The sequence below is a fragment of the Macrobrachium rosenbergii genome, chromosome 37, assembly GCF_040412425.1.
Source record: "Macrobrachium rosenbergii isolate ZJJX-2024 chromosome 37, ASM4041242v1, whole genome shotgun sequence".
Classification (NCBI taxonomy): domain Eukaryota; kingdom Metazoa; phylum Arthropoda; class Malacostraca; order Decapoda; family Palaemonidae; genus Macrobrachium; species Macrobrachium rosenbergii.
This window is the reverse complement of record NC_089777.1, coordinates 6,235,158-6,259,881: the sequence shown is the minus strand read 5'-3', so window position 1 is coordinate 6,259,881 and position 24,724 is coordinate 6,235,158. Positions and strand designations below refer to the sequence as shown.

The 24,724-nt window shown below is 38.6% G+C and overlaps 1 protein-coding gene across 1 annotated transcript in view; it reads left to right on the top strand.

Annotated features, from left to right (window-relative positions):
- The window catches only part of LOC136825277 (centrosomal protein of 192 kDa-like), an 85,141-nt gene that overhangs the window by 44,654 nt on the left and 15,763 nt on the right, over positions 1-24,724 (top strand). The window contains exons 15-22 of the mRNA XM_067081356.1: positions 10,046-10,177; positions 10,356-10,524; positions 12,053-12,150; positions 12,570-12,826; positions 13,889-14,018; positions 14,757-14,924; positions 22,523-22,687; positions 22,819-22,987. Coding sequence (XP_066937457.1) covers positions 10,046-10,177; positions 10,356-10,524; positions 12,053-12,150; positions 12,570-12,826; positions 13,889-14,018; positions 14,757-14,924; positions 22,523-22,687; positions 22,819-22,987 — 1,288 coding nt within the window. The remainder of the gene's footprint in view (positions 1-10,045; positions 10,178-10,355; positions 10,525-12,052; positions 12,151-12,569; positions 12,827-13,888; positions 14,019-14,756; positions 14,925-22,522; positions 22,688-22,818; positions 22,988-24,724) is intronic.

Sequence of the window (24,724 nt, the reverse complement as noted above, 5' to 3'; positions counted from 1 at the left end):
AACCTTTCCTCTACATTTTTGTATATTTACAAAGTAATTTCTATGAAAAAAAATCCGAGGTAGGGCTCTTCAAAAAAATGTCTAGCGATAATTCTCACCTTATGCCTGGCAATTTTAGCTCTGTTTCTTACCCACTTTTCTATCAATATTTCACCAACTGGACTTATTCGTTTTTCATTGTTTTATATGTCGATATTTAGAGAATTTTCTTGGCTTTCTCATAAAAAATAATTCATTCGCCTAACTGTTATAGTTTTTGAGCTACGAACAATAATGTTGACAACGGTAACTTTTTTTTTCGTTTCGATCAATTTATAACGTCAAAATGAAACTGTTGCCGTTACCAAAGCCATTTTTCTTGACTTTCCCTTTATTCTTCAACTTTTCCTCTACTTTTTCGTATATTTACAAAGTAATTTCTATGAAAAATAACCGAGATAGGGCTCTTCAAAAAAAAAAATTTTCTAGCGATAATTCTCACCATAGGCCGGGCAGAGCGCTCTGTTTCTCACCCTCTTTTCTATCAATTTTTTCACCAACTGGACTTATTCGTTTTCCATTTTTTATATGTCAATATTTAGGGAATTTTATTGGCTTTCTCATAAAAAATTATTCATTTGCCTAACTGTTATAGCTTTTGAGCTACGAACGATAATGTTGACAACAGTAACATTTTTTTTGTTCATGAAACTTACCCGTCAGATATATATATAGCTGTATTCTCCGAAGGTCCGACAGAATTTCAAATTTCAAGGCACGCAGTGGCCGGTCAGGTGGTTAGTACCCATTCCCGCCGCTGGGAGGCGGGTATCAGGAACCATTCCCATTTTCCATTCAGATTTTCTCTGTCGCCGGTGTTGTCAACAACTGTTGTCTGCACCTCCGTCATAGGATTTGCTTTTTTCTAGATTACTGAGTATCTCATTGTCTTTTGGTATTTTGACTTTGGATCGGTAGATCGGCATACGCTTTTTTGACTTTTCTTTGGGTTTTGATTTAGATTATCATTATGTCTGGGTCTAGCTCTGCTAGTTACCGTGCGTGTGTGATGTCTGAATGTAAGGTGAGGTTGCCGAAAGCTGCGGTTGACCCTCACACTATTTGTTCTAACTGTAGGAAGCATATATGCATGTTGAATGATAGGTGTGATGAATGTGCTTCTTTGTCTGAAAATGAATGGAGAGCGTATGATAAATATGTGAGGAAGTTGGAGCGTGATCGACTGAGGAGGTCTTCCTCCAGGAGTGCTTCTCTTTCTTGGAAGTGTTGATGTCGGCCCTAACTCCCTGTACCTTTAGATCCTAACCCTGTGGTTTTGTCTCCTGCCCCTGAGATCGTGCCAGTGGAGACTAATATGCTTTCCGCTATGATGGAATCGATTCGTGCTTTAGAATCTAAAGTGTCAGCTCTCCAAGATAAGTGTTGTGAAGTGACTAGTGCCCCCAGTGCAGTGGAGGGGGCGTCAGACCGGCCCCATCATGCCTCTAGGCCTGGACCTCTGCTGGACTCCCAGGACTCAGGGAGAGAGCATGTCGAAAGCCGAAGGAGGGTGACGGGGAACCCCCACCGGTCTGGCGTCCCTTCGGCAGGTCCTGAAGACGTTTCCCAGGCTGCCCAGGCTCGATCTCGTGTTCGGGTCCTGAAGGACTGCTTCTCGTCTTCTGACACGTCCTCCCCACGCAGGGGTTGGAACCGTCAGATAGACTCTCGCCTCTTAAGAGAAGCTTTAGGGAGGAGGGCGCTTCACGTCCTCTCTCTCCTACTCTGTGCTCCTCGCCAGAGTTTGTGGATGCGTTTCCCCATAAAAGAAGTACCGGACGTCATCCCAAGAAGACATTTTTGAGCGCCCAAGAGCTCTCCCTCCTCAAGAGAAGAGGATTAGGACGCCCCTCGTCCTTCTGCCTCTAGGTTCCGTGATTCTCCAGAGAGAGAGGCGTCACCAACGAGGACCCTTATTGCCTCCATGCAGCAGCAACTCTCCTCGTTCATTGCAGAGAGAGTCCAGGTCCCGTCCTCGTCGGAAGGATGTTAGACTTCCAGTGAAGAGATCTAGGCGGTCTCCTTCTCCTGCTCCTCGTTCGTCACCTTCGTCTGCTTCGCCGCTTTACGTCGTGGAAGGAACCCTAGACTCGTCCCCCAGAGGGTGTTGGGGAGGATCGTCTTGACGTCACCCCAGGGCGTCCTCCCCTCCCTTCGTTCTAGACGTCATGTTCTCCATTTTGTTGATGACGCCGCCAGGCTTATGACGTTAAATCATGCTGCCAGACGTGGCGCCCGGCTGGGCGCTCAAGAAGCTCGTCATGCTGCCAGACGTGACGCCCGATGGACGTTTTTGACTCCCTTCAAGACGCTCCACCTGCCGTTGCTGTCGGCTCGTGTGGTTCCTGGTTCTCCAGCTGCTTTGCACGCCAGTTCCTCTTCCAAGCAGAGGTCCCTGCGGCGTGTTTCCTCTCCTACTTCTCTCTGCTCTTCCCCGCCCGTTGTTGGAGATAGACTCAGGGTCTCGGAGTCTGAAGATGAGTTGAAGGATCAGTCCTCGTCGTCGGACTACCAGATCCTCGTCAAGCTGTTGAAGGAATTGTTTCCTGACAAGTTTCTGCCGGCAGTTCCTCTCTCCCCTCCTTCTCAACTGACTTCTTCTAAGTCTAGGAAAGCTCCGGGATTCCTGAAAATGACTAAATCGCTCTCCACTAAGCGGGCCTTCAAGAAAGTCCATTTGTGGATGGACTCCCGCAAGGCTCAAGGAAAGTCTTCTTTCGCCCTTCCCCCTTCAAGACTCTCGGGAAAAGCGGCGATGTGGTATGAGACAGGAGAAGACTTGGGCTTACGTCTTCCTTCCTCATCTAAGGAGACTTCGCCTCGCGCTCGTTGATTCGAGTAGGAGGGCTCATCTGTCGACGGCCAAGATTCCCTGGACTCTTACGGAGATGGACCATCTTTTGAAGGGCCTTTTCAAGACGTTAGAAGTCTTCAACTTCCTTGACTGGTGTCTTGGAGCTTTGGACATTAAGTCTCGGAGTCAGGACTCGATCTCCTTGTCGGACCTTTTGAGCGTCTTGTCTTGTATGGACAAGGCGGTCCGAGATGGTTCTGACGAATTGGCCTCGCACTTTGCGACTGGAGTGCTCAAGAAGAGGTCTCTATTCTGCGGCTTCGCTACGAAGTCCGTCTCCTTAGCACAGAAAGGAGAACTGTTGTTTGCTCCCTTTCCAATCATCTTTTCCCGGCCGTTGGTAAAGGACATCGCTGCAAGCTTGCAAGAGAAGACCACACAGGACCTGTTGGCTCAGTCATCGAAGCGCCCTGCGGTTCCTGTGACCTCGGCGACGTCAAACCGCAACTTTCTCCCAAGATGAAGAAGCCCTTTAGTGCCGGAGCATCCTCGAAGCCTTCTTCTCGAGGAAAGAACCTCTCGAGAGGTAAAGCCCTTGCTAGAGGTAGGGGCAAGAAGTGATGTGATTCTCCTCCAGATACCGGTGGGTGCCAGGCTTCTTGCGTTTTCAAGTCTGGAAAGTGAGAGGGGCAGACAGTTGGTCCCTTTCGGTTTTAGAGAAAGGATACAAGATCCCTTTCCTTTCTCCCCCCCCTTAAGCCTTTCGCCCTTGGACCTCTCTCCGTCAAATGCGGTCCAGGAAAACAAGAGATCCTATACGACCTGCTGCGGCAAATGCTCGTCAAGAGAGCAATAGAACAGGTCGTGAGACCTGAATTCCCGGGCTTCTACAACAGGCTGTTCCTGGTCCCAAGCAGTCGGGAAGTTGGAGACCTGTGCTGGATGTCAGCAGCCTGAACCGCCTGTCCGCGAAAGAAACTTTCAAGATGGAAACGGCGCAGTCTGTTCTAGGAGCCTTAAGACCTGGGGATTGGATGGTATCCTCGACCTTCAAGACGCGCGTACTTCCACGTGCCGATACATCCTCAGTCAAGGAAGTTCCTGAGGTTCGTCTTGAGGGAAAGGTGTATCAATTCAGAGCTCTTTGCTTTGGCCTGTCCACAGCTCCCATGATTTTCACCGTCATCATGCGGAATGTAGCAAGGTGGCTGCATCTGGCAGGCGTCGTGTGTCGCTCTACTTGGGCGACTGGCTGATTCGAAAATCATCGAGGGAGAGGTGTCTGGAGGATCTTCAAGCAACTTTAAACCTGACGAAGGAACTCGGCCTGCTGGTCAACTTCGAAAAAGTCACACCTGACCCCAACGCAGTCCATCGTGTATCTGGGGATTCAGATGGACTCAGTGGCTTTTCGGGCTTTTCCGTCCCGAACGTCAACAGCTGTGCTACGAAAAAGTCCTGGCCTTCCTAGGGAAAGAAACCTGTTCGGTGAGGGAGTGGATGAGTCTGCTGGGGACCTCCTCACTGGAAAAGTTTGTTTTCCTAGGAGACTACATCTCAGGCCTCTTCAGTTCTTCCTGCAAGACAACTGGGAAGACAAGGAAAATCTCGAGTTGTCTCTCAAACTTTCCCTCAGTGAAGGAGCATCTCAGGTGGTGGTTGGATCCTCGAGGCTTTCAGAGGGCGTGTCTCTCAGCCTTCCGAACCCCGACCTAGTGTTGTTCTCCGGCGCGTCAATGTCGGGGTGGGGAGCAACACTGGGCAAGAGAGAAGTGTCAGGCATCTGGAGAGGGGAACAGGTGGCCTGGCATATCAATATGAAGGAATTAGGGGCGATTTTTCTGGCCCTTCGATTCTTCCAAGATCAAGTGTCGGTCGCACAGTCCAGGGTGAACGGGACAATACCACTGCTCTATCTTACCTGAAAAAAACAGGGAGGCACTCATTCTCGTTCCCTGTTCGTTCTTGCAAAGAGATCCTGTTGTGGGCGAGTTCCAGGAACGTTCACAACGATCTTGACGAGGTTCGTAGCAGGCGTTCAGAACGTGAGAGCGGACCTGCTAAGTCGTCGTCATCAACTGCTCCCGACAGAGTGGACTCTGAACCAGGAAGTGTGCCAAAAACTGTGGGGTTTATGGGGTCGTCCCTTAGTGGACCTGTTTGCAACGTCAAAGAACAACAGGCTTCCGCTTTACTGCTCTCCTGTCCTGGATCCAGGAGCAGTGTCAATAGACGCCCTTCTTTGGGACTGGTCTCGTCTGGACCTTTACGCTTTCCCTCCCTTCAAGATCCTGGGAGAAGTGGTCAGGAAGTTAGCGTCGTCCGCAAGATACGAGGATGACTCTGATCGCTCCGTATTGGCCTTACAAGGAGTGGTTTCGGAGGTAATGTCGCTGCTGGTAGACTTTCCAAGGGTGTTACCTCTTCGTCCAGATCTACTCAGACAGCCCCACTTCGAACGATACCATCAAAACCTCTCCGCTCTCGGTCTGACTGCGTTCAGACTATCGAAATGCTGGCGAGAGCGAGAGGTTTTTCGAAGCAGGTGGCAAGAGCGATCGCGAGCCAGGAGAACATCCTCGATCGCAGTTTATCAATCGAAGTGGGCGTATTTAGGACAGTGGTGTACTCGCAGAGGGGGAGTTTCCTCTTCCTCGACCACTGTGAGCCAGATTGCAGACTTCCTTCTTTTCCTTAGGGAAGTTCCGAAGCTGGCAGTCTCTACTATTAAGGGGTATAAGAGTATGTTGTCGGCGGTCTTTCGACACAGAGGATTAGATATCGCCAACAATACGGACCTCCATGACCTCATTAGGTCGTTCGAGACGACTAAGGTGCCTCAGTTTTTGGTTCCATCTTGGAACTTGGGCGTGGTTCTTAAGTTCCTGATGCAAAGCCCTTTGAACCCCTTCATGCTGCTTCTTTGAGGAACTTAACGAAGAAGACTTTATTTTTAGTGGCTCTATACTGCAAAGAGAATCAGTGAGATTCATGCAATATCTAAGTCAGTTGGTTTTTTAAAGGAGACGATGCAGTGTGTTCTCTCAACCGTCTTTTCTTGCCAAGAATGAGAACCCGTCTCACCCCTGGCCCAAGTCCTTTGAATTGAAAGGTTTGGCGGGTATTCTGGGCCAGGAACCAGAAAGACTGCTTTGCCCTGTTCGGGCTCTTAAATTCTACTTGAACAAGACTAAAGAGTCGAGAGGTCTTGCAGACAGGTTATGGTGCTCGGTGAGAAGACCTGACGTCCCCATGTCAAAGAATGCGCTGGCTTTCTTCTTGAGGTCCACCATTCAAGAAGCGCATAAAGAGTTGTCAGGAGAGTGACTTGAACTTTTGAAAGTTAAAGCGCATGAGGTTCGGGCTGTTGCAACGTCAGTAGCCTTTCAAAAGAACATGGCTCTGAACGATATTATGAATGCCACCTTTTGGAGAAGTCATTCTGTGTTCGCCTCTCATTACCTAAAGGACGTAAGAACAGTGTATGAGTCTTGCTGTTCATTGGGACCTTACGTTTCGGCTGGTACGATCTTGGGAGAAGGAGGCAGTACCCATCCTATCCTTTAATGTATGGTTAGGAATAGTTTTTAAAATTTTTGGTTGTGTTTTTATGGTTGTGGGTAGACTGTGGGGCAGTCTTCCCTTTCCTTAGTTTTTAACTAGTCACGATGTTTGGTAGGTCAGGTGGTTATTTTTGTCTCTTTGCTTCCTTCTTGAGGGCTACGATCTGGGCACATAGTGGTCACGTCCCCGTTGACAGATCGTCTGGAACTCTCCAACCATATAGGTCTCTACCTCGTTGGAAACTCCAGTAAAGCAGACGCAGACTTGGGTGACAGTAATCACGAAGTCAGCTATGCTAAAAGGTAAGGAACCAAGATGTGTAATCATCTACATTGTTTTGTTTCTCAATCCTATGCTGTCTCTGCCCACCTCCAATGGTGCGATTCAGCTATATATATATCTGACGGGTAAGTTTCATGAACAAAATGATATTTTAATGATAAAATAAGGTTTGTTCATACTTACCTGGCAGATATATATATTAAATAGTGCCCACCCACCTCCCCTCAGGAGACAACGGCACTATGAAAATCTGAATGGAAAATGGGAATGGTTCCTGATACCCGCCTCCCAGCGGCGGGAATGGGTACTAACCACCTGACCGGCCACTGCGTGTGCCGAAATTTGAAATTCTGTCGGACCTTCGGAGAATACAGCTATATATATATCTGCCAGGTAAGTATGAACAAACCTTATTTTATCATTAAAATATCATTTTCGTTTCAATCAAATTATAACGTCAAAATGAAACTGTTGCCGTTACCAAAGCCATTTTTCTTGACTCTCACTTTATTCTACAACTTTTCCTCTACATTTTCGTATATTTACAAAGTAATTTCTATGAAAAATAACCGAGATAGGGCTCTTCAAAAAAAACTTTTTTCTAGCGATAATTCTCACCATACGCCGGGCAAATCGCTCTGTTTCTTACCCTCTTTTCTATAAATTTTTTCACCAACTGAACTTATTCATTTTTCATTGTTTTATATATCAATATTTAGAGAATTTTGTTGGCTTTCTTGTAAAAAATAATCCATTCGCCTAACTGTTATAACTTTTGAGCTACGAACGATAATGTTGACAACGGTAACATTTTTTTTCGTTTCAATCAATTTATAACGTCAAAATAAAACTGTTGGCGTTACCAAAGCCATTTTTCTTGACTCTCACTTTATTCTACAACTTTTCCTCTACATTTTCGTATATTTACAAAGTAATTCCTATGAAAAATAACCGAGATAGGGCTCTTCAAAAAAACTTTTTCTAGCGATAATTCTCACCATACGCCGGGCAAATCGCTCTGTTTCTTACCCTCTTTTCTATAAATTTTTTCACCAACTGAACTTATTCTTTTTCATTGTTTTATATATCAATATTTAGAGAATTTTGTTGGCTTTCTCATAAAAATAATCCATTCGCCTAACTGTTATAGCCTTTGAGCTACGAATGATAATGTTGACAATGGTAACATTTTTTCGTTTCAATCAATTTATAACGTCAAAATAAAACTGTTGCCGTTACCAAAACCATTTTTCTTGACTCTCACTTTATTCTACGACTTTTCCTCTACATTTTCGTATATTTACAAAGTAATTTCTATGAAAAATAACCGAGATGGGGCTCTTCAAAAAAAAAATAAATTTTCTAGCGATAATTCTCACCATACGCCGTTGAAATCGCTCTGTTTCTTACCCTCTTTTCTATAAATTTTTTCACCAACTGGACTTATTCGTTTTTCATTGTTTTATATATCAATATTTAGAGAATTTTGTTGGCTTTCTCATAAAAAATAATCCATTCGCCTATCTGTTATAGCCTTTGAGCTACGAACGATAATGTTGACAACGGTAACATTTTTTCGTTTCAATCAATTTATAACGTCAAAATGAAACTGTTGCCGTTACCAAAGCCATTTTCTTGACTCTCACTTTATTCTACAACCTTTCCTCTACATTTTCGTATATTTACAAAGTAATTTCTATGAAAAATAACCGAGATAGGGCTCTTCAAAAAAACCTTTTTTCTAGCGATAATTCTCACCATACGCCGGGCAAATCGCTCTGTTTCTTACCCTCTTTTCTATAAATTTTTTCACCAACTGGACTTATTTGTTTTTATTGTTTTATATATCAATATTTAGAGAATTTTGTTGGCTTTCTCATAAAAAAATAATCCATTCGCCTGACTGTTATAGCTTTTGAGCTACTGAACGATAATGTTGACAACGGTAACATTTTTTTCGTTTCAATCAATTTATAACGTCAAAATAAAACTGTTGTCGTTACCAAAGCCATTTTCTTGACTTTCACATTATTCTTCAACTTTTCCTCTACATTTTCGTATATTTACAAAGTAATTTCTATGAAAAATAACCGAGATAGGGCTCTTTAAAAAATCTTTTTCTAGCGATAATTCTCACCATACGCCGGGCAGAGCGCTCTGTTTCTTCCCCTTTTTTCTATCAATTTTTTCACCAGCTGGACTTATTCGTTTTCCATTCTTTTATATGTCGATATTTAGAGAATTTTGTTGGCTTTCTCATAAAAATAATTCATTACCTGACATTCATAGTTTTGGAGTTCTACGAACGAAAATATGAAAATAAATAAAGATTTTTTTTTCATTTCGCAATAACTCACATTTTTTGTATTTAGAGGGCTGGGACTCTTATTCTGACTATTCCACCATAAAATATAAACATTTAGAAAAAAGGACAGCAAAATGAACGTTGTTGGCATAAAATTTATATTTTTGCTGAATTTTCGAAATAATTATTTTTTCGCACTGTCGAGCGCTCCCAGACACATCGGGGGCTCATGTGCCCTCAGTGATGTGATAACTATACAGATATGAAAGGGTTAAATGTTGCCTTGTGGAAAACAATCTTTAGCCAAATGGCATCATAAAGAGGAGATCAGAGATCTACAAATCTTGTTATAGGTGTGTAAGTAATTACAGACCCCAATTTTAAAAAGGAGTGCAGATAGAGGTTATAGTAGGATATTTTAAAAGGATCAGGGGAAGTGTTACTGAACTGCTGGGTTTCAGAGAGATGATGATTGGGGAAATTTAAGCTAAGTGGTGTTTTAAATAGGGAATGTTGAGCCCTGAATGCAAGTACAACAAAGAAGTGAATAGAAAAATTGGAAGACCTGTTAGCAAGAGGTCATGATTGGAACTGCTATTTCTACTGAACGAATGCCCCTTTCATCATTGGTAGAGTCTGATCCTTCCGCAAAGATTATATTTGGCACCATCATACTTAGTAATGGGGGTCATATTATTGTTGAATGGAATCATGATGAAATGGTGTTTTAAATCTAGTGTTTTCAAGGATATGAGGAAAAGAGGAGCAAAGAATATGCCAGACTTTAGTTCAGATCAGTGTTCATATCTAATGTTTTGCTGTTAAGAAAACAGATCCACTTCTTGAAATTTCTGATTACCTCACCGATATATTATATCCAGATTTTGAACTATTATTTTTTATTTGCAGAGTTGTTTGGAAATGAGATCCCTTTGGGTTTTTCAAAAGATTTTGATGCACTATAAAGGTTTTAGCTCCAGTATATAACGGTTTCCATTTGGTTGAAATGTCAACAGAAACAAACTATTGTCATTATTATAAAATTTTTCATACTTTTTTAGGTACAACTAAGTTGTGAAGGAGAGCAAGTGATAGATTTTGGGATTGTACCAGAAAGCTGTGTAGTGTCACGGGAGGTAACTGTGATAAATCAGTCTTCCCAGCCAATTCCGACCATTCTGTCTCTACGCCAGGTTGGTATGGAAGGTTATGCATATTATTTATAAGTTGTAGCTTTGGTTTGTTTATAATATGGTATTGATTTCCATGTTTTCTGTTTTGATCTCTTTAATCACAAATGACATGAACATTTTCTACGTTAAACTTACATAGCATTGTAAAAGGTTTTTTTTCTCTCCCTCTCTTAATAAGGTACCAGCCACGTCCCCTGTTTTTTTTTGGGATGAAGCTGGAGACATGTGCAAGGTAGTGTCACCCAGTCACCTGGCTTATGAATTACCACCAGGGGACTCTGAAACTGGCCCTGTCCCCATGACTGTAAATGTTTTCCTTAAGGCTCCTCACTTGGACAGAGTGGAAGGTAGTAAAACTGATTTGATTGTTTTGAAGGGTTGGGGTTTTTTCTATTGCATACAGTATTGTAATTATTTCTTGGTGAGAATAATTTCAGTTACTTTTAATACATTTTTTGAAGACTGGTAGCTCTGTGTTAGTTATAACATTCAATGAGGTATTTTATTCAGTAACTTATAGAAGTCTCTGAATGATAAAAAGGCATGGCTTCAAGATTTCTTTTAGTAATTCTGCTAGTACATATATTCATTAAATTGACATACAGTGTATAATTTTGTTATGCTTAATCATATATTTTAAGTGTTGAAAATCTGTTTAGTTAATCTGTTTTCTGTTGTCTGTCCATATGGTAGAGAACATCTTCAATTAGAAAAGAAGAGAGAGAGAGAGAGAGAGAATATTGATTTCCCTGAGAAAATAATCTTGAAGCCATAGGTTTTCAATTTATTTACATATGAAGCTCAAGTGAAGAAATTTTCAAGCTTATAAACTGTAAATTTCAATTGAATTCCATTATAGTGCTGAGTGTTTAGGATATGTGCAACATAATTGATGGTATTTGATGTTGAGTTTTCAAATTGTTAAGGTATGTCTTCAGTTATTAATGAAAGTATCATGTGTAAAACTTAGAACATTACTGTTATTTCGTCTATTGTTAACAGAATATTCTTTAGAGGCCAGAGCTTTAGGTAGTTGTAGTTGGTTTATTGTCTTTTTTTTCTTTTACTGCAGCTTAGTTTTAATCTCATCATTTTGGATACTTTTTTCTCTTTACCTTGTAAGTTGATGTAGGGATAATGATTGCAGGGTACCTTGATGGATTGATGTAGGCTGTCATAGTCTTGAAAATAATTTAATTTTTCACTTTAAACATTATATATCAGTGTTCATAACTGGACAAAAGAATTACTTTCCCCAAAAAAGGTAATAGTGCTTCCATCAAGGTTCTCACTGTCTTGCTTCCATCAAGGTTCTCACTGTCTCATGATGTAGTTTACTTTACATTGTTGATAAGGTAAACATTTGCTTATTTGCCACTGGAAAGTAAAAAGCTTTATCAAACTTGGCATGTATGCAAAATCAAGGCAAAGGGAAATGGTTTGGTGTAAGCAGACCATATGGAAATGCATTCTGAAAGAGATTATTATCAGTCCTTGCTCCATAAGAATGTTCATGAGTGAACAGTATTTGGGGAAAAGAAAATTGTTCAGAAGAAATATTGCTTTGTTACTACAAGGTAAATTCAAGAATCAGTTGATGGCTGGAATTGTACAAAGAGAAATGATTGGCAATTCATTTGATAGGTATTTGGTTTAATCAAGCAACATAGTTGAATTGCAATTGTTTGAGGCAAGAGATAGGGCATGGAGTTTGGCCACAGATGTTATCAAGATATATGAATTATAAAAGGAGGAATTGATGGTAGCTGTAGTGAGTGAGGAAGTGTTAGTTTATTGTTTTTCCTCCATCATTATTGTGAAGACATATTCTCAGTAAGCTTTGTTAACATGATCAAACTTTCCCACATTTTTCAGTAAAAGAAAGTGGTGTATACGAAGTTGAGAGCTTACTGCAGGTGGAACTTGATACCCCTAACCAATCAACTATCATAATTTCAAGTATGAGGATAAAGGTAAGTCTGGAGAAATAACTACATTTTCTTTACATATCAGAAGTTATTTTATGTTCTATGTTTGCATACAAATTTGTTCCAAAAGGTGGTGGTTGTGCATTAATGTTATATAATTTGAGTGAGTAGGCACATTATTAATTATGTTTCATAGATATTTAGTTGAAATGTCAAATGTTTGTTTCAGTACATAAAAATTGTAATCACTCAAATCTTCATGGAGCATAGATATTTAGTTAAAGAGTTCAGTTCAGTGCTTTTACAGTTACTAAATGGTTTTGTAAAGTAACTGTACGGTACTTGAACATTTAAGAATTTATTGAATATGATAAATAAAATTGTATGCTTTATACGTTGGGACTGTTCCCTATTATTAATCACATTAGTTTTTGGTGAAACATGATTTGCTCTCTTTTTGACAGGCATTCATCGGTGTTGTTAGGCTTCAGCACCTAGGTAATTTGGAGCCTCTGATTTTAGAAACAAAATCTGATGAGTCCAGCAGTGCAAGTGTCCCCTTGAAAAATTCTTCAACATTTCCTCTTCACTTGTCACTAGAAGCAAGAGAATACAAGGACCATTTTGTCATTCACCCAAGTAATTTAGTTATTCAGCCACATGCCACAGCATCTATAACTGTAGTCTTCACTCCTAAAGGAAAAACTGGAGAAATGGAAAGGTATTACACGAAAATATTTCATAAAAGTTTTGTGGTAGTTTTATTGTAAATAACTTCAATTTTTTCTATAGTTGGATACTGATCATAGCATACTTTAAGGAGTGCTGCTGTTTACTGTGTTCAGTTTTCAGTGTGAGTGAGTTTGTTCCTTCAGGAATACAGACCATTTCCTTTTATATAAGAGTACCTTTCAACATAAGCTGGAAACTGGATGAAACTTGGTAACAAGGTGGTTAACAGGTGGAGATTGGGGATGACTGGGGAGTAACCCCACTCACCAAATGTGGCATTCATTCTTCTTTTGGCCACGGTAGAGAAAAGATGAGCTACACTTTGCTGTCCTGACTGCCAATTGAGAACTTGGATTTTGGATGAATATGATCTCATTACCTTGCCTCTTGCATTTTATTCCCAAGGAATAAAAACTTAACATCAATATTGCCAAGACCTTTTGGCTTTGTTGGGGTCATCAGACTGCCACCTCGTGTGGGGAGGAGGTTGGTGTCCTTCACTTGGGAGGGATCTTTAAGTCAAGTTTGATTGAACTTTTGCCATACAGTTAGGAAGTTAGATGTGTCATGTTCCCCTGCTGGCAAGGCAGCTGGGATCATTGCAGTTCATTAGTGGTTCTCAACTCCAGTAAATTGAAGAAAAATGACCTCCTGCCTAAGGAGTTAGTCTCCTACATGAAAGGCGATGGTTTGTATTCCTGTAGGAACTAATAAATTTGAATAACAGTTTTCATTATTCATATTTATACAAACCAGAGCCTTTTATATTTAGTCCCACCTCAATCTCCCTGCCCAGTCCCTGCAGCCAAAAGAAAAGTGAGTACGACGGTCAGTGAGTGAGGAACACTCCCCTATCCCCACCTTGTTACCAAGTTTTGACCATTTCCTAGCTCATGCTGAAAGATATTCCTATATGAAAGCCATTAGTTTGTTATTCTGATTTGTTAAATTATTTAAAATTTATCACTTTTGTATGGGAAAAGCTTAAGTTTCAGTAATTAAATTTTACGCAAGTTTGGCTTGATCAAACCATCTTTTTGTTTTTCCTCAGTGTTCTTTTTTTGTGTGTGGAGCCAAAAGGAAAACTATATGAGATTTCAATTGTTGGAAAGTCATATGGGGCTCCAAAGAAATTAATTCAGCTAGCAACTCCTCTCCAGCGAACTCGAAGTGCTCCTGTGGTAAGAATCAAAGGATATGTTTTATGTTTGAGAGATTTTTAGAGCCCTTGAGCTCTTAGGATTTAGTTTTTCCAGCCCTTGAGCTTACAGGCAGTCCCCGGTTATTGGCAATCCGATTTTATGGCGCTTGTCTAGCGGCGAAATTTCGATCAGCGCCGATATGTGCAGATTTTTGCTTATCGGCGCCGATAATCAGGTATTGGCGCTGATCTCCGTTTATCAGCGCTGATACCCGGTTGTCATCAGCAATTTTCGCTTATCGTCACGCCGTGAGAACAGAACCCACACCAATAACCAGGGACTGCCTGTATAGGATTTTGTTTTTGCAATCCCTGAGCTTTTAGGATTTTGTTTTTCCAGTTCCTGAGCTTTTAAGATTTTGTTTTTCCAGCCCTTGAGCTTATGGGGTTTTGTTTTTGCAGTCCCTGAGCTTTTAGGATTTTGTTTTTCCAGCCCTTGAGCTTATACAATTTTGTTTTTGCAGTCCCTTAGCTTTAGGATTTTGTTTTTCCAGTCAGAGTTACAGCTTGGCCAAGAATAGTATTAGTAACAATGTTGAAATGTCTATATGTTGCTTGTCAGCTTTTGCCATACATTTTTTGGGGTCTTGATATTAGCCAAGCTCTGATACAAGCAGTATGCACTTTAAGAATTTTTTTTGAGTTTAGTTGTAGGAGCATATACATATTCTCTAGTCTCCATTTAATATTGGCATTCTAATGTAAACTTTTTTGACAGACTTCTCAGGTCAACTTGAATTCAGCTTTGAAGAGCTCAAAGTCAGAAATAGCATTTGGCACAGTTGCAGTTGGTGACAAGGCATGGAAGAAACTTGTTTTGTGGAATAATTGCCCAACCCAAGCTCTGTCCTTATGTATTGTAGTAGCAGACAGCAAAGCATTTCAGGTATGCAAAATCTTGACTTAATTTGTAGTTATATACAGCAAATGCTGTGTTAGATAATAGCCACTATTTAAGAGAGCTGTTAGAAGCACTGTAACAGGGTGTTTTAACCTTTTAATTTTTCTAACCAGCTAAATTCTTGCCGCTGTGAATTTGTGATTTGTTGCTGTCCGACTCAAGTGTAAATAACTGCTCTGGCCATTGCATTGTTTTACCTTTGGTTGCATCTTAATGTTTGAGTGATGATATACCAATATAGTAGAAACCCCGGACCTCGATGCTAATCCGTTCCAGAAGAACCGTTGAGATGTGGTGCAGTTGAAATCTGAATAAATTTTTCCCATAAGAAATAGCTGAAAACGGATTAAATTTGTTCTCGACCACCAAGCTATTACCCTAACCATACCTTTTTATACAAAGCATTGCACATAAATTACAATTAAATAAGTTCAGAGTTAAATAACATACCATATTTGCTTTAGACACACTTTTTTTAATTTTTAAATGTACTGTATTAAAAAACTGCTGTGTCCAATGTGGCTGTATTACAGATGGGAAACTGAGCGCCATAGGCTAGGCTGGGTACTGGTAGGCACAAAAATTGTTGCTAATAATAAAACACTGAAAAACAAGCCTAATTATTACAGTAAATTGTGTTAAAAGTAAACCCCCTGGATTTGCGATCTCATAATTCGCGGACTCAGTGATTCGCGGAATTTTCTGTGGAACCTATCTATAAATTATTTGTGGGAAAACTCGCCCATTCGCACATTTGTTCGTAGAGCCATATTACATCCTGTATTTTCATATTATTTTTGACTAAATACTGTAATATACATACATACACATTTTATGATAAAATAATAATTTACAGTACAAATTTTCAAATATATTAAGGGGAGCGCACTCTTCAATTTTTTATGAATATTTTTGAAATTTAAAAAAAATGGTTAAATGGCTGTAAGACATGAGCAACACCTTCGTTATCACTTGACCAAAGCATTTTTTCGAAATATTTAAATTGATGGGGTTTTGGGCCTCCGCCCCCCACATGGTGAGGAAGGGCTGACGTTTGGCTCCTAATGACTATTGTTGGTTTTTCCTTTATTCGCCTAATTTGTTAATTATTTTGATTTTTATATCACCTTATCTCCTACGTGTAGGTTTACGGTTAGTGCCCCAGCAAAGCGAATTAGCAATGGAAAATCTCAGCACCATCAGTTGAGTGAGATAAATATTGAGGAAATTGAACACAACTTCAGCTGTGAGAAATTCAATTTACTAACACATCTGTTTGGCACAAGTGAAAGTATAGAGGAAGTTCTTCATTCGAGAGACAAAAAGGCTTGAAAATCAAACTCCAAAGACCAGAAAGACCAAACAAGTGAAGAAAAATGACTGAAAATATGTCAAGAGTATCAGCCTGGTAGCTACTAAACTTTTAGTTTCTTTGTTTCAAACCAGGCAACAATGAGTCAGGTGGTACTTGATGATACCCTCACCTCGAGCGAATAATACCCCTTTTTATAGAGGGGACGGGGTGACCTGGAGCCAGAAATCAACCAAAATAATGCTCTAAGATAAGTTTTTTCCATGAGTGCCAATAAAAACCACTTGTTGATCTTTACGGTCGTTTTTCTCAGTTTTCACTTTTTTGCACTTCAAATGTGAACTACATTTTTATTTTTAGGCCAATTTTAAAGTTAAATATACCATTGGAAAGAGGAAAGAAAGACGAATATTTGTTTGGGGCTAGGTTTTTTCTTGGGTAGACAAGGAACCCATGATAATCAAATTATACAAATTTGGGGGGAAATCCCCCCTCACCCCATCCAAAAAAAAAAAGGAAAAGTAGAAAAACTCTTCCCATTATTTTTTTCATACTATGATATACTTTCTGTGTATGAAGCCGCATTGCAATAGCTCTAAAAATGAAGGAGGTGAATAATTTTTAATTATTTTTTAAATTTTTTAATAAAATCCAAAATAATCATCCGATCACTCTCAAATTTTTTTGGAACATCACCTTATATATATGTATAACATATAAAATTTCATAAAAATCGGGGCATTATTTCTATGTAAGTGTGCGCTCCCCTTAAGTTTAATAAGATTAAATAAAACATTAAAAATAATAATTCTCTCTCTCTCTCTCTCTCTCTCTCTCTCTCTCTCTCTCTCTCTCTCTCTCTCTCTCTCTCTCTCTCTCTCTCTAATGTAAACACAGCAAAATATCAGTTCATTAAAGAAAATATAGTGAATTAGTCAGATTTTAGTTCAATCCCTGATCTTTTTCTCTATCTGACTTATAGGAGGAATGAAGGCGTAACTGTCATCATAAAAAAAAGGGTTAGCACCTGGCCAAAGAGTCTCTCTCTCTCTCTCTCTCTCTCTCTCTCTCTCTCTCTCTCTCTCTCTCTCTCTCTCTCTCTCTCACTGAGAGATTTTTTATACATGTAACACTTCACTTCACTTCCACTCCCAGGTAGGCTTTCAGCCTGTCAGTGAGGTCAGTCATCTTCTCCAATCTCTTTTGTCTTTAAATATTCCATCTCTTCTAAATTCTTCGATTGTTCGCATGTTGTGCTTTGTCAGGATCTCCTCCACTCCATCCTTCCAGCGCTTATGAGGTCTACCTCTCAATCTCCTTCCTTCAGGTATCCAGTTCCATCTTTTCTTTGCAATTCTATTTTCATCCATTCTCATTAGATGACCCAGCCATCTCTGCTGTCCCTGCTCAATGTTGTTCATCACAGGTGCCACTCCTGCTGTTCTCTTAACATTCTCATTTTGCATTCTATCTCCTTGTTTTGTTTATTATTGTTCTCAGGTTTTTCATCTCCGAGGCTTGGACCCTACTTCTGTCTTTACTTGTCATTGTCCAGCTCTCTGATCTGTATGTCATTAACAATCCCTCAAATATAGCTTTCTTTACTTCTCTCGGTACATACGCGTCTCTCGTCATTGGATAAAGAGCTCCAGAGCATCTGTTATATTTCTTTATTCTTTCAGTGATTGCCTGTCTGTTCGTATCGCCCTTATCTGTAAACACACATCCTAGATATTTGAATGAGTTGGTGTCCTTTATCATTGTATTCCTTATCATGATGTTTGTCTGTGCTTGTGGTTGTTTGCTGACTGTTAATATTTCTGCTTTTCCTATATTCATTCTTAGTCCTGCTTCTGTTAAACAATCATTTAAGCATACCAATGCTCCTAATTCCTCTTAGTCATATGTCCAAAAAGCATAATGTCTCCTGTAATGTTAATTCTTTCTTTAAAGTCCTTTATAACTTTGTCAGTGTAAGCGATGAACAAGAGTGGAGAAAGTACACTTTCATATTTGACACCTGTTGTTACACTAAACCATTTATCATTTTTATATCCTGTCCTTACATTATTTACACATGGTTCATATGTTCTCTTTATTGCAGCCCCCGGCCTACCGTCCAGTCCATACACCTCTCCCAAAACATCTCTGTAATTTGTTCCTAGGTACTGAGTCAAATGCTTTTTCTAGGTCAATAAAAGCTTTATACTGTGACCTATTGTATTCCCATGATGTTTTGATGATAAGTCTCAGGGTGAATATGAGATCTGGTGTGCCTCTATCCTTTCTGTATCCATGTTGTTCCTCACCTAACTGAGGTTCATTGATACAACGTGCTCTCTTTTCTATAAACCTCTCATAAAGTTTTGCTGCATGACATATGAACGTTATACCTCTATAGTTTTCGCACTTATCAGAATTACCTTTACCTTTGTAAAGTGGCACAGTAATATGTCTCGCCAATCTTCTGTGACTTTACTCTCTAGCCAGAATGATAGAATTAAGTCATAGAGTATCTGTTTTGCCAGGTCTCCTCCCTCTTAAAACAATTCAATTGGTATATTATCATATCCAGGGCTTTTTCCATTTTTCATCTCTCTCAAACCTTTATCAAACTCTTGATATGTAATCACACCTTCCCTGTGTATGTTTATTTGTTTTGTATACTGTAGTTTTATAGGTAAATGTGATGTTACTATGTTATTAATTTTTTCATATTTTCCATGCTATAATTACAACATTTTTGCATTTCTATAGTAAATTATGTAAAATTTTAAATTTTTTATAAGTAACATACCAAATAATTACGTAGCTATAGTTTCTACTTTATGTGGCAGCTCAAAATTCAAAATTTGTGGTAGCGCTCTTTTGTTTTGGGTGTAGGTATACTGCCCCCCCCCCAACTATCGGGGAAGAATAGGTACAATGTAGCTTAACCCTTAAACGCCGAGCCTCTATTTACAAAAGTGTCTGCCGTATGCCGGCGGTGTTCGGGAGTTAGCGCCGAAGTGGAAAAAAGTTTTTTTAAAAAAATCACAGCACGCGTAGTTTTTAAGATTGAGAGTTCATTTTTGGCTGCTTTTTTTGTCATTGCCTGAAGTTTAGTATGCAACTATCAGAAATGAAAAAAAATATCATTATCATATATAAGTATTGAAATATATGACAGCACGAAAAAAAATTTCGTATATAATTGTATACAAATTGCACTGTGAGGAAAACGGTTAAAGCTAATGAGTTATTTTTTTTTTGTATTGTACACTAAATTGCGATGATTTTGGTATATAACAAATTGTAAAACGATCAAAGCAACACAGAGAAAATATTATCACAAAATGATGCATGAATTCATAACGCGAGGACGTAAAAAAGTTCTTTTAAAAAATTCTCCATAAATCGAAATATTGTGCTAGAGACTTCCCGTTTGTTGCAAAATGAAGGTAATTGATTGAATATTACTAAACTGTAAGTGTTTTAGCTTAAATTGCAGTTTTCGACCATTTCGGTCAAGTTAACGTTGACCAAAGGTCAAATTTTTTCTATTTATCGTGATTTATATGAAAATATTTCAAAACTGATAAAAGCTACAACCACGAGTTATTTTTTGTTGTATTCTTCATAAAATTGCACACATTTTCATGTATAACTTTTTATGTAACGCCTAATAGAAAACGGTGCGAAAATTATGACAAGGTGACTAAAGAAATTCTGAGATTTTCAGCCGAGTTACCGAAGCGGAGGTAAGGAAAAAGTTTATTAAAAAATTCACCATAAATCAAAATTTTGTGCTAGAGACTTCCTGTTTGTTGCAAAGTGAAGGTAAGTGATTGAATGTTACTAGAATGTAAGAGTTTTAGCTTACAATTGCATTTTTCGACCATTTTGGTCGAGTCAAAGTTGACCGTAGGTTTAAATTTTGGCACGTATCGTGATTTATATGAGAATATTTCAAAACTGATAAAAGCTACAACCATGAGTTATTTTTGTTGTATTCTACATGAAATTGCGCACATTTTCATGTATAACACTTTATGTAATGCCTAATAGAAAAAGGTGCAAAAATCACGACAAGGTGACTAAAGAAATTCTGAGATTTTCAGTCGAGTTACCGCGTGCGGAGGTAAGGAAAAATTTTTTCAAAAATTCACCATAAATCAAAATATTGTGCTAGAGACTTCCCATTTGTTGCAAAATGAAGGTAAATGATTGATTGTCACTAGAATGTAGGAGTTTTAGCTTACAATTGCGTTTTTCGACCATTTTGGTTGAGTCAAAGTTGACAGAAGATTGAAATTTTGGCACATCATGATTTATATGAAAATATTTCAAAACTGATAAAAGCTACAACCATGAGTTATTTTTTGTTATATTCTACATGAAATTGCGCACATTTTCATATATAAAACTTTATGTAACGACTAATATAAAATGGTGCAAACATTACGACAAAGTGACGAAAGAATTTCTGAGATTTTCGGCCGGGTTACCACGCGCATAAGGAAAAAGTTTTTTCAAAAATTCACCATAAATCGAAATATTGTGCTAGAGACTTCTCGTTTGTTGCAAAATGAAGGTAAATGATTGAATATTACTAGAATGTAATAGTTTCAGCTGACAATTGCGTTTTTCGACCATTTCGGTTGAGTCAAAATTGACCGAAGGTTGAAATTTTGGCACTTATCGTGATTTATATGAAAATATATTTCAAACTGATAAAAGCTACAACCATGGGTTGTTTTTTGTTGTATTTTACATGAAATTGCTCACATTTTCATATATAAAACTTTATGTAACGGCTAACGGTGCAAAAATTGCGACAAAGTGACAAAAGAATTTCTGAGATTTTCGGCCAAGTTACCGCGCGGACGTAAGGAAAAAGTTTTTTTAAAAATTCACCATAAATCGAAATATTGTGCTAGAGACTTCCAATTTGTTGCAAAATGAAGGTAATGATTGAATATTACTAGAATGTAAGAGTTTTAGCTTACAATTGTGTTTTTCGACCATTTCGGTCGAGTCAAAGTTGACCGAAGATTGAAATTTTGGCACTTATTGTGATTTATATGAAAATATTTAAAAACTTATAAAAGCTACAACCATGGGTTGTTTTATGTTGTATTCTACATGAAATTGCACACATTTTCATATATAAAACTTTATGTAACGGCTAATATGAAACTGCAAAACTTACGACAAAGTGACGAAAGTGGGAGAAGAAAGAAATTCGCACATGCGCAGCTGGATCACGCTTGTAAACAAAACAACAGCGTGATCCATAAACTCTCAGCATCCCTCAAGGCGCTTGATTTAAAATCTTTCGCAAACTAGGCCTATAACTATTTTTCTGCGAATATTTAAAAACACTTTTTGTAGTCGACATACCGTACGTCCACTTGGCACCCAACAGACAATTTTAGTCGACGTACAATACGTCCAGTAGGTGTTTAAGGGTTAAGAGCTCAGTTCGTTTCTGCTGGCTAATGACTGAACACCAGTTATTAGCAGCTCTTGATTCATTTTCGCCAGATGGTCGGAGATCGTCTTTGGTGAAGTGTTCTTTGCTTTTGGTAGCTCACCTATTTAGCTTAGCTAGAATTCTGGATTATATCTTTGATTGTGACTTGCCTAATTAGACTTTTGACCTATTATGTCTGACTAGTTTGTTTAGGATGTATAGGTATAGTACATATGGAGGAAAGCTTTGAAATTTATAAGGTAAATAAGAAAAGTGCAAATTATATGGAAAAGAAAATGAGCAAGGATTGCACAGGATGACATTTATAACAGTAATAACAATGTACAGTATATGTTAGGTACATAAACTGTTAAAAAATTTATGATATAATAGAATACAGATATAGACATGATATATACTGCATTGGATATTATGTGCAGATTGTGCAATATATTTTTATCACTTGATTTAAATTTTGCTAGGTGTTATTTCATTAGGAATTAAACCAACATACATACATATTCCTGTTCTTGTCTCATATAAAGCTGTTGACGTTGGTCTACACTGAATTCACAAGTCAAAATTCAGGGTTTGAATGAGGAATTCCACCTCAAATTCTTGTTATAGGATTGGTTTAGTTTTATAGATTGTTTTCCGAGGATATGCTCTTTTTCAGGCAAATTGTGTTTCGTTAATGTTCTATAAGGAGGTAATAATAATACTGTATAAATATATACTTTTTGTGCAGTCATACTTTCAAAGAAATTTTTATGATAATGTGAATCTGCTCGACTTTTCAATAATTGTAATCATCAGGTATGTGTGACGGGAAGCAATGATGGTAAAAGCCTCATGAATGCTGTGCTGGAACCTAATCAACAGTTAGTTCTCTCGGTTTGTTTTAGTCCAACTGCTGTTGATGCAGTAAGAGGCTCCCTGATATGTAAGCCCCGGGGTCTTCCAAATCCAATAAAATTCCAGGTAAGAAATTTTTATGCTTAAAGTCAGTGATTATCACTGAATGGAATTGAGATTTTGAATTAAACACCATTTTTTATATATGTCATTTTGCTGTAACAGTTATGTACCATTACAGTCAAGGTACCTTACAGATTCCCCTGCAAGGGTATGGTGGTCAAAGCAAGCTGCATATTCCAGATAGTAGTGATGGTGAACCACTCATCATTAGAGATATATCTGTTCAGCAACCAGCAATATTTCATACTGCTTTGGCTAATACTGGGGACAGGGAAATGTTTTTGAAGTTGCGTCTGTTTTCAGGTAATTATGACCTAATTTTTTCGATTGCAAATTTAATATGATCAATATAATATTTATATTTAAAGGATAACAGTAACAGTGTCGGTACTCCTTTTTTGTTTAGGGTGGTAATATATAGATAATTTCATAAGTCCATATCCTGCAAATATTTAGGAGCTGAAACACCATCATTTAGAAGTTAAAAGTTCAGTAATGAGTAGCAGAGAGAGGGGACAGGTCTTTCACTTTTCCATAATGATGTAGAACTTGAACATACATGCATATTAATAGTGCTCAGCCCCCCTCTCTACTCATGGGAGGCCTGAGAGGGCAAGGGAATCGTTACTGATGATTTTGCAAATAGATATATGAACCCCTATTCCTAGCTAGCAAAAACAGTAAGGTAATGAGTACCAGTGAAAATGGGAATCAAACTCCGGATGAACACTGTTGAAAGTCATAGCAATACCACTCTAAAGAGCATTCAACGGAATTGTCATTATTTAGACCATTCTGAATAAGGTATACTAAAAGCAAGTGGAAAAGGACAATCATGTCTACAGTAGCAAGGGGCATTCTGAAAAGGATAACTCAGCAAACTCATTCTTTGATATGCTGAAGGAAACTGAAGTCAGATACTGTATCTTTACAAACATGAAGTTGAGGATTGTAGGTTAAGGAACAGCAAAGGGATTTCAGACATGTGGTCATCCCACAATATTTTTTTTTTTTTTTTTTTTTTTTTTTTTTTTTTTTTTTGATCATAGATTTAATTGTATCTACAGGATGCCGTACTGTTTCCTTCAGACATGATATCAATCCTTAATTACAGAAAGTAGTTCAAAGCAACTTCATTTACTGTTGTTATCTTCATGCCTTCAGAAGTTGGTACTGCTGAGTACTTCCCTGGTGAGTTCCTTGCTAATGATACGGTGTTAATTGAGGGGGCCATAAGGGTGATGCTGTACGGTCAAACTTGTCCTGGGCTCTCCTTGCTCATTAAAAACTGGGAAGTTTAATCAAGGATCCCTCAGATTCAGTCTCACCAGTATTATAAATCTAATTCTTCACTCCCAGCAGGAGAAGTTGTGGCTTAATGATACTCCATGTAATGTTTAGTTCTAGGATAGTCTTTTCTTTAATCATAGCTTATTTGGTGTTTTGAACAGTTTTACTGTTCCTTACCAAACCAAGACAGACCTTATGAAGGGTTGGAAAGATTTTAGTGAGTAGGGAAGGAAGTTTCCAGTTAAACTTTCTGATAGGTAATTGGAAACTTCAAAAGCATCTAAAATATATTCATGTGAGAGCACTATACAAATTAAATACTTAAAGCACTCGAGGAAATCTTGAATTCATGTAGACCTGGATTTAGTACCAGGCAGTGGGTTAAAGCTTTTAAAAGGATGATGATCCTTCTTCACCAATGCTTTTTGCTTAGAGTGGTAACATAGAGAGGTGAGAGAGAAAGTAAAGTAAAAGTAGGGACAGTGATGAACTGCAATATTTGGAGAAAAGAGGTGCTGTATATATATGTAAATATTTATAATTCCTTTCACACCATTGAAAGTACTTTAATACCCTGAAGGGTAATTTTTTGTTATCTTTTCATTAAGTTTCCTAGGGTGCTAGTTATTGTACAGAATTAAATTGAGATGGTTTTTAAAATTTTAAGTCAACTTTTAGACTGTATGGCATAGATATATTTTCTCTTATTTAGCTCAATAGTTTGATAATTATCTGTACTTAATCTGAATA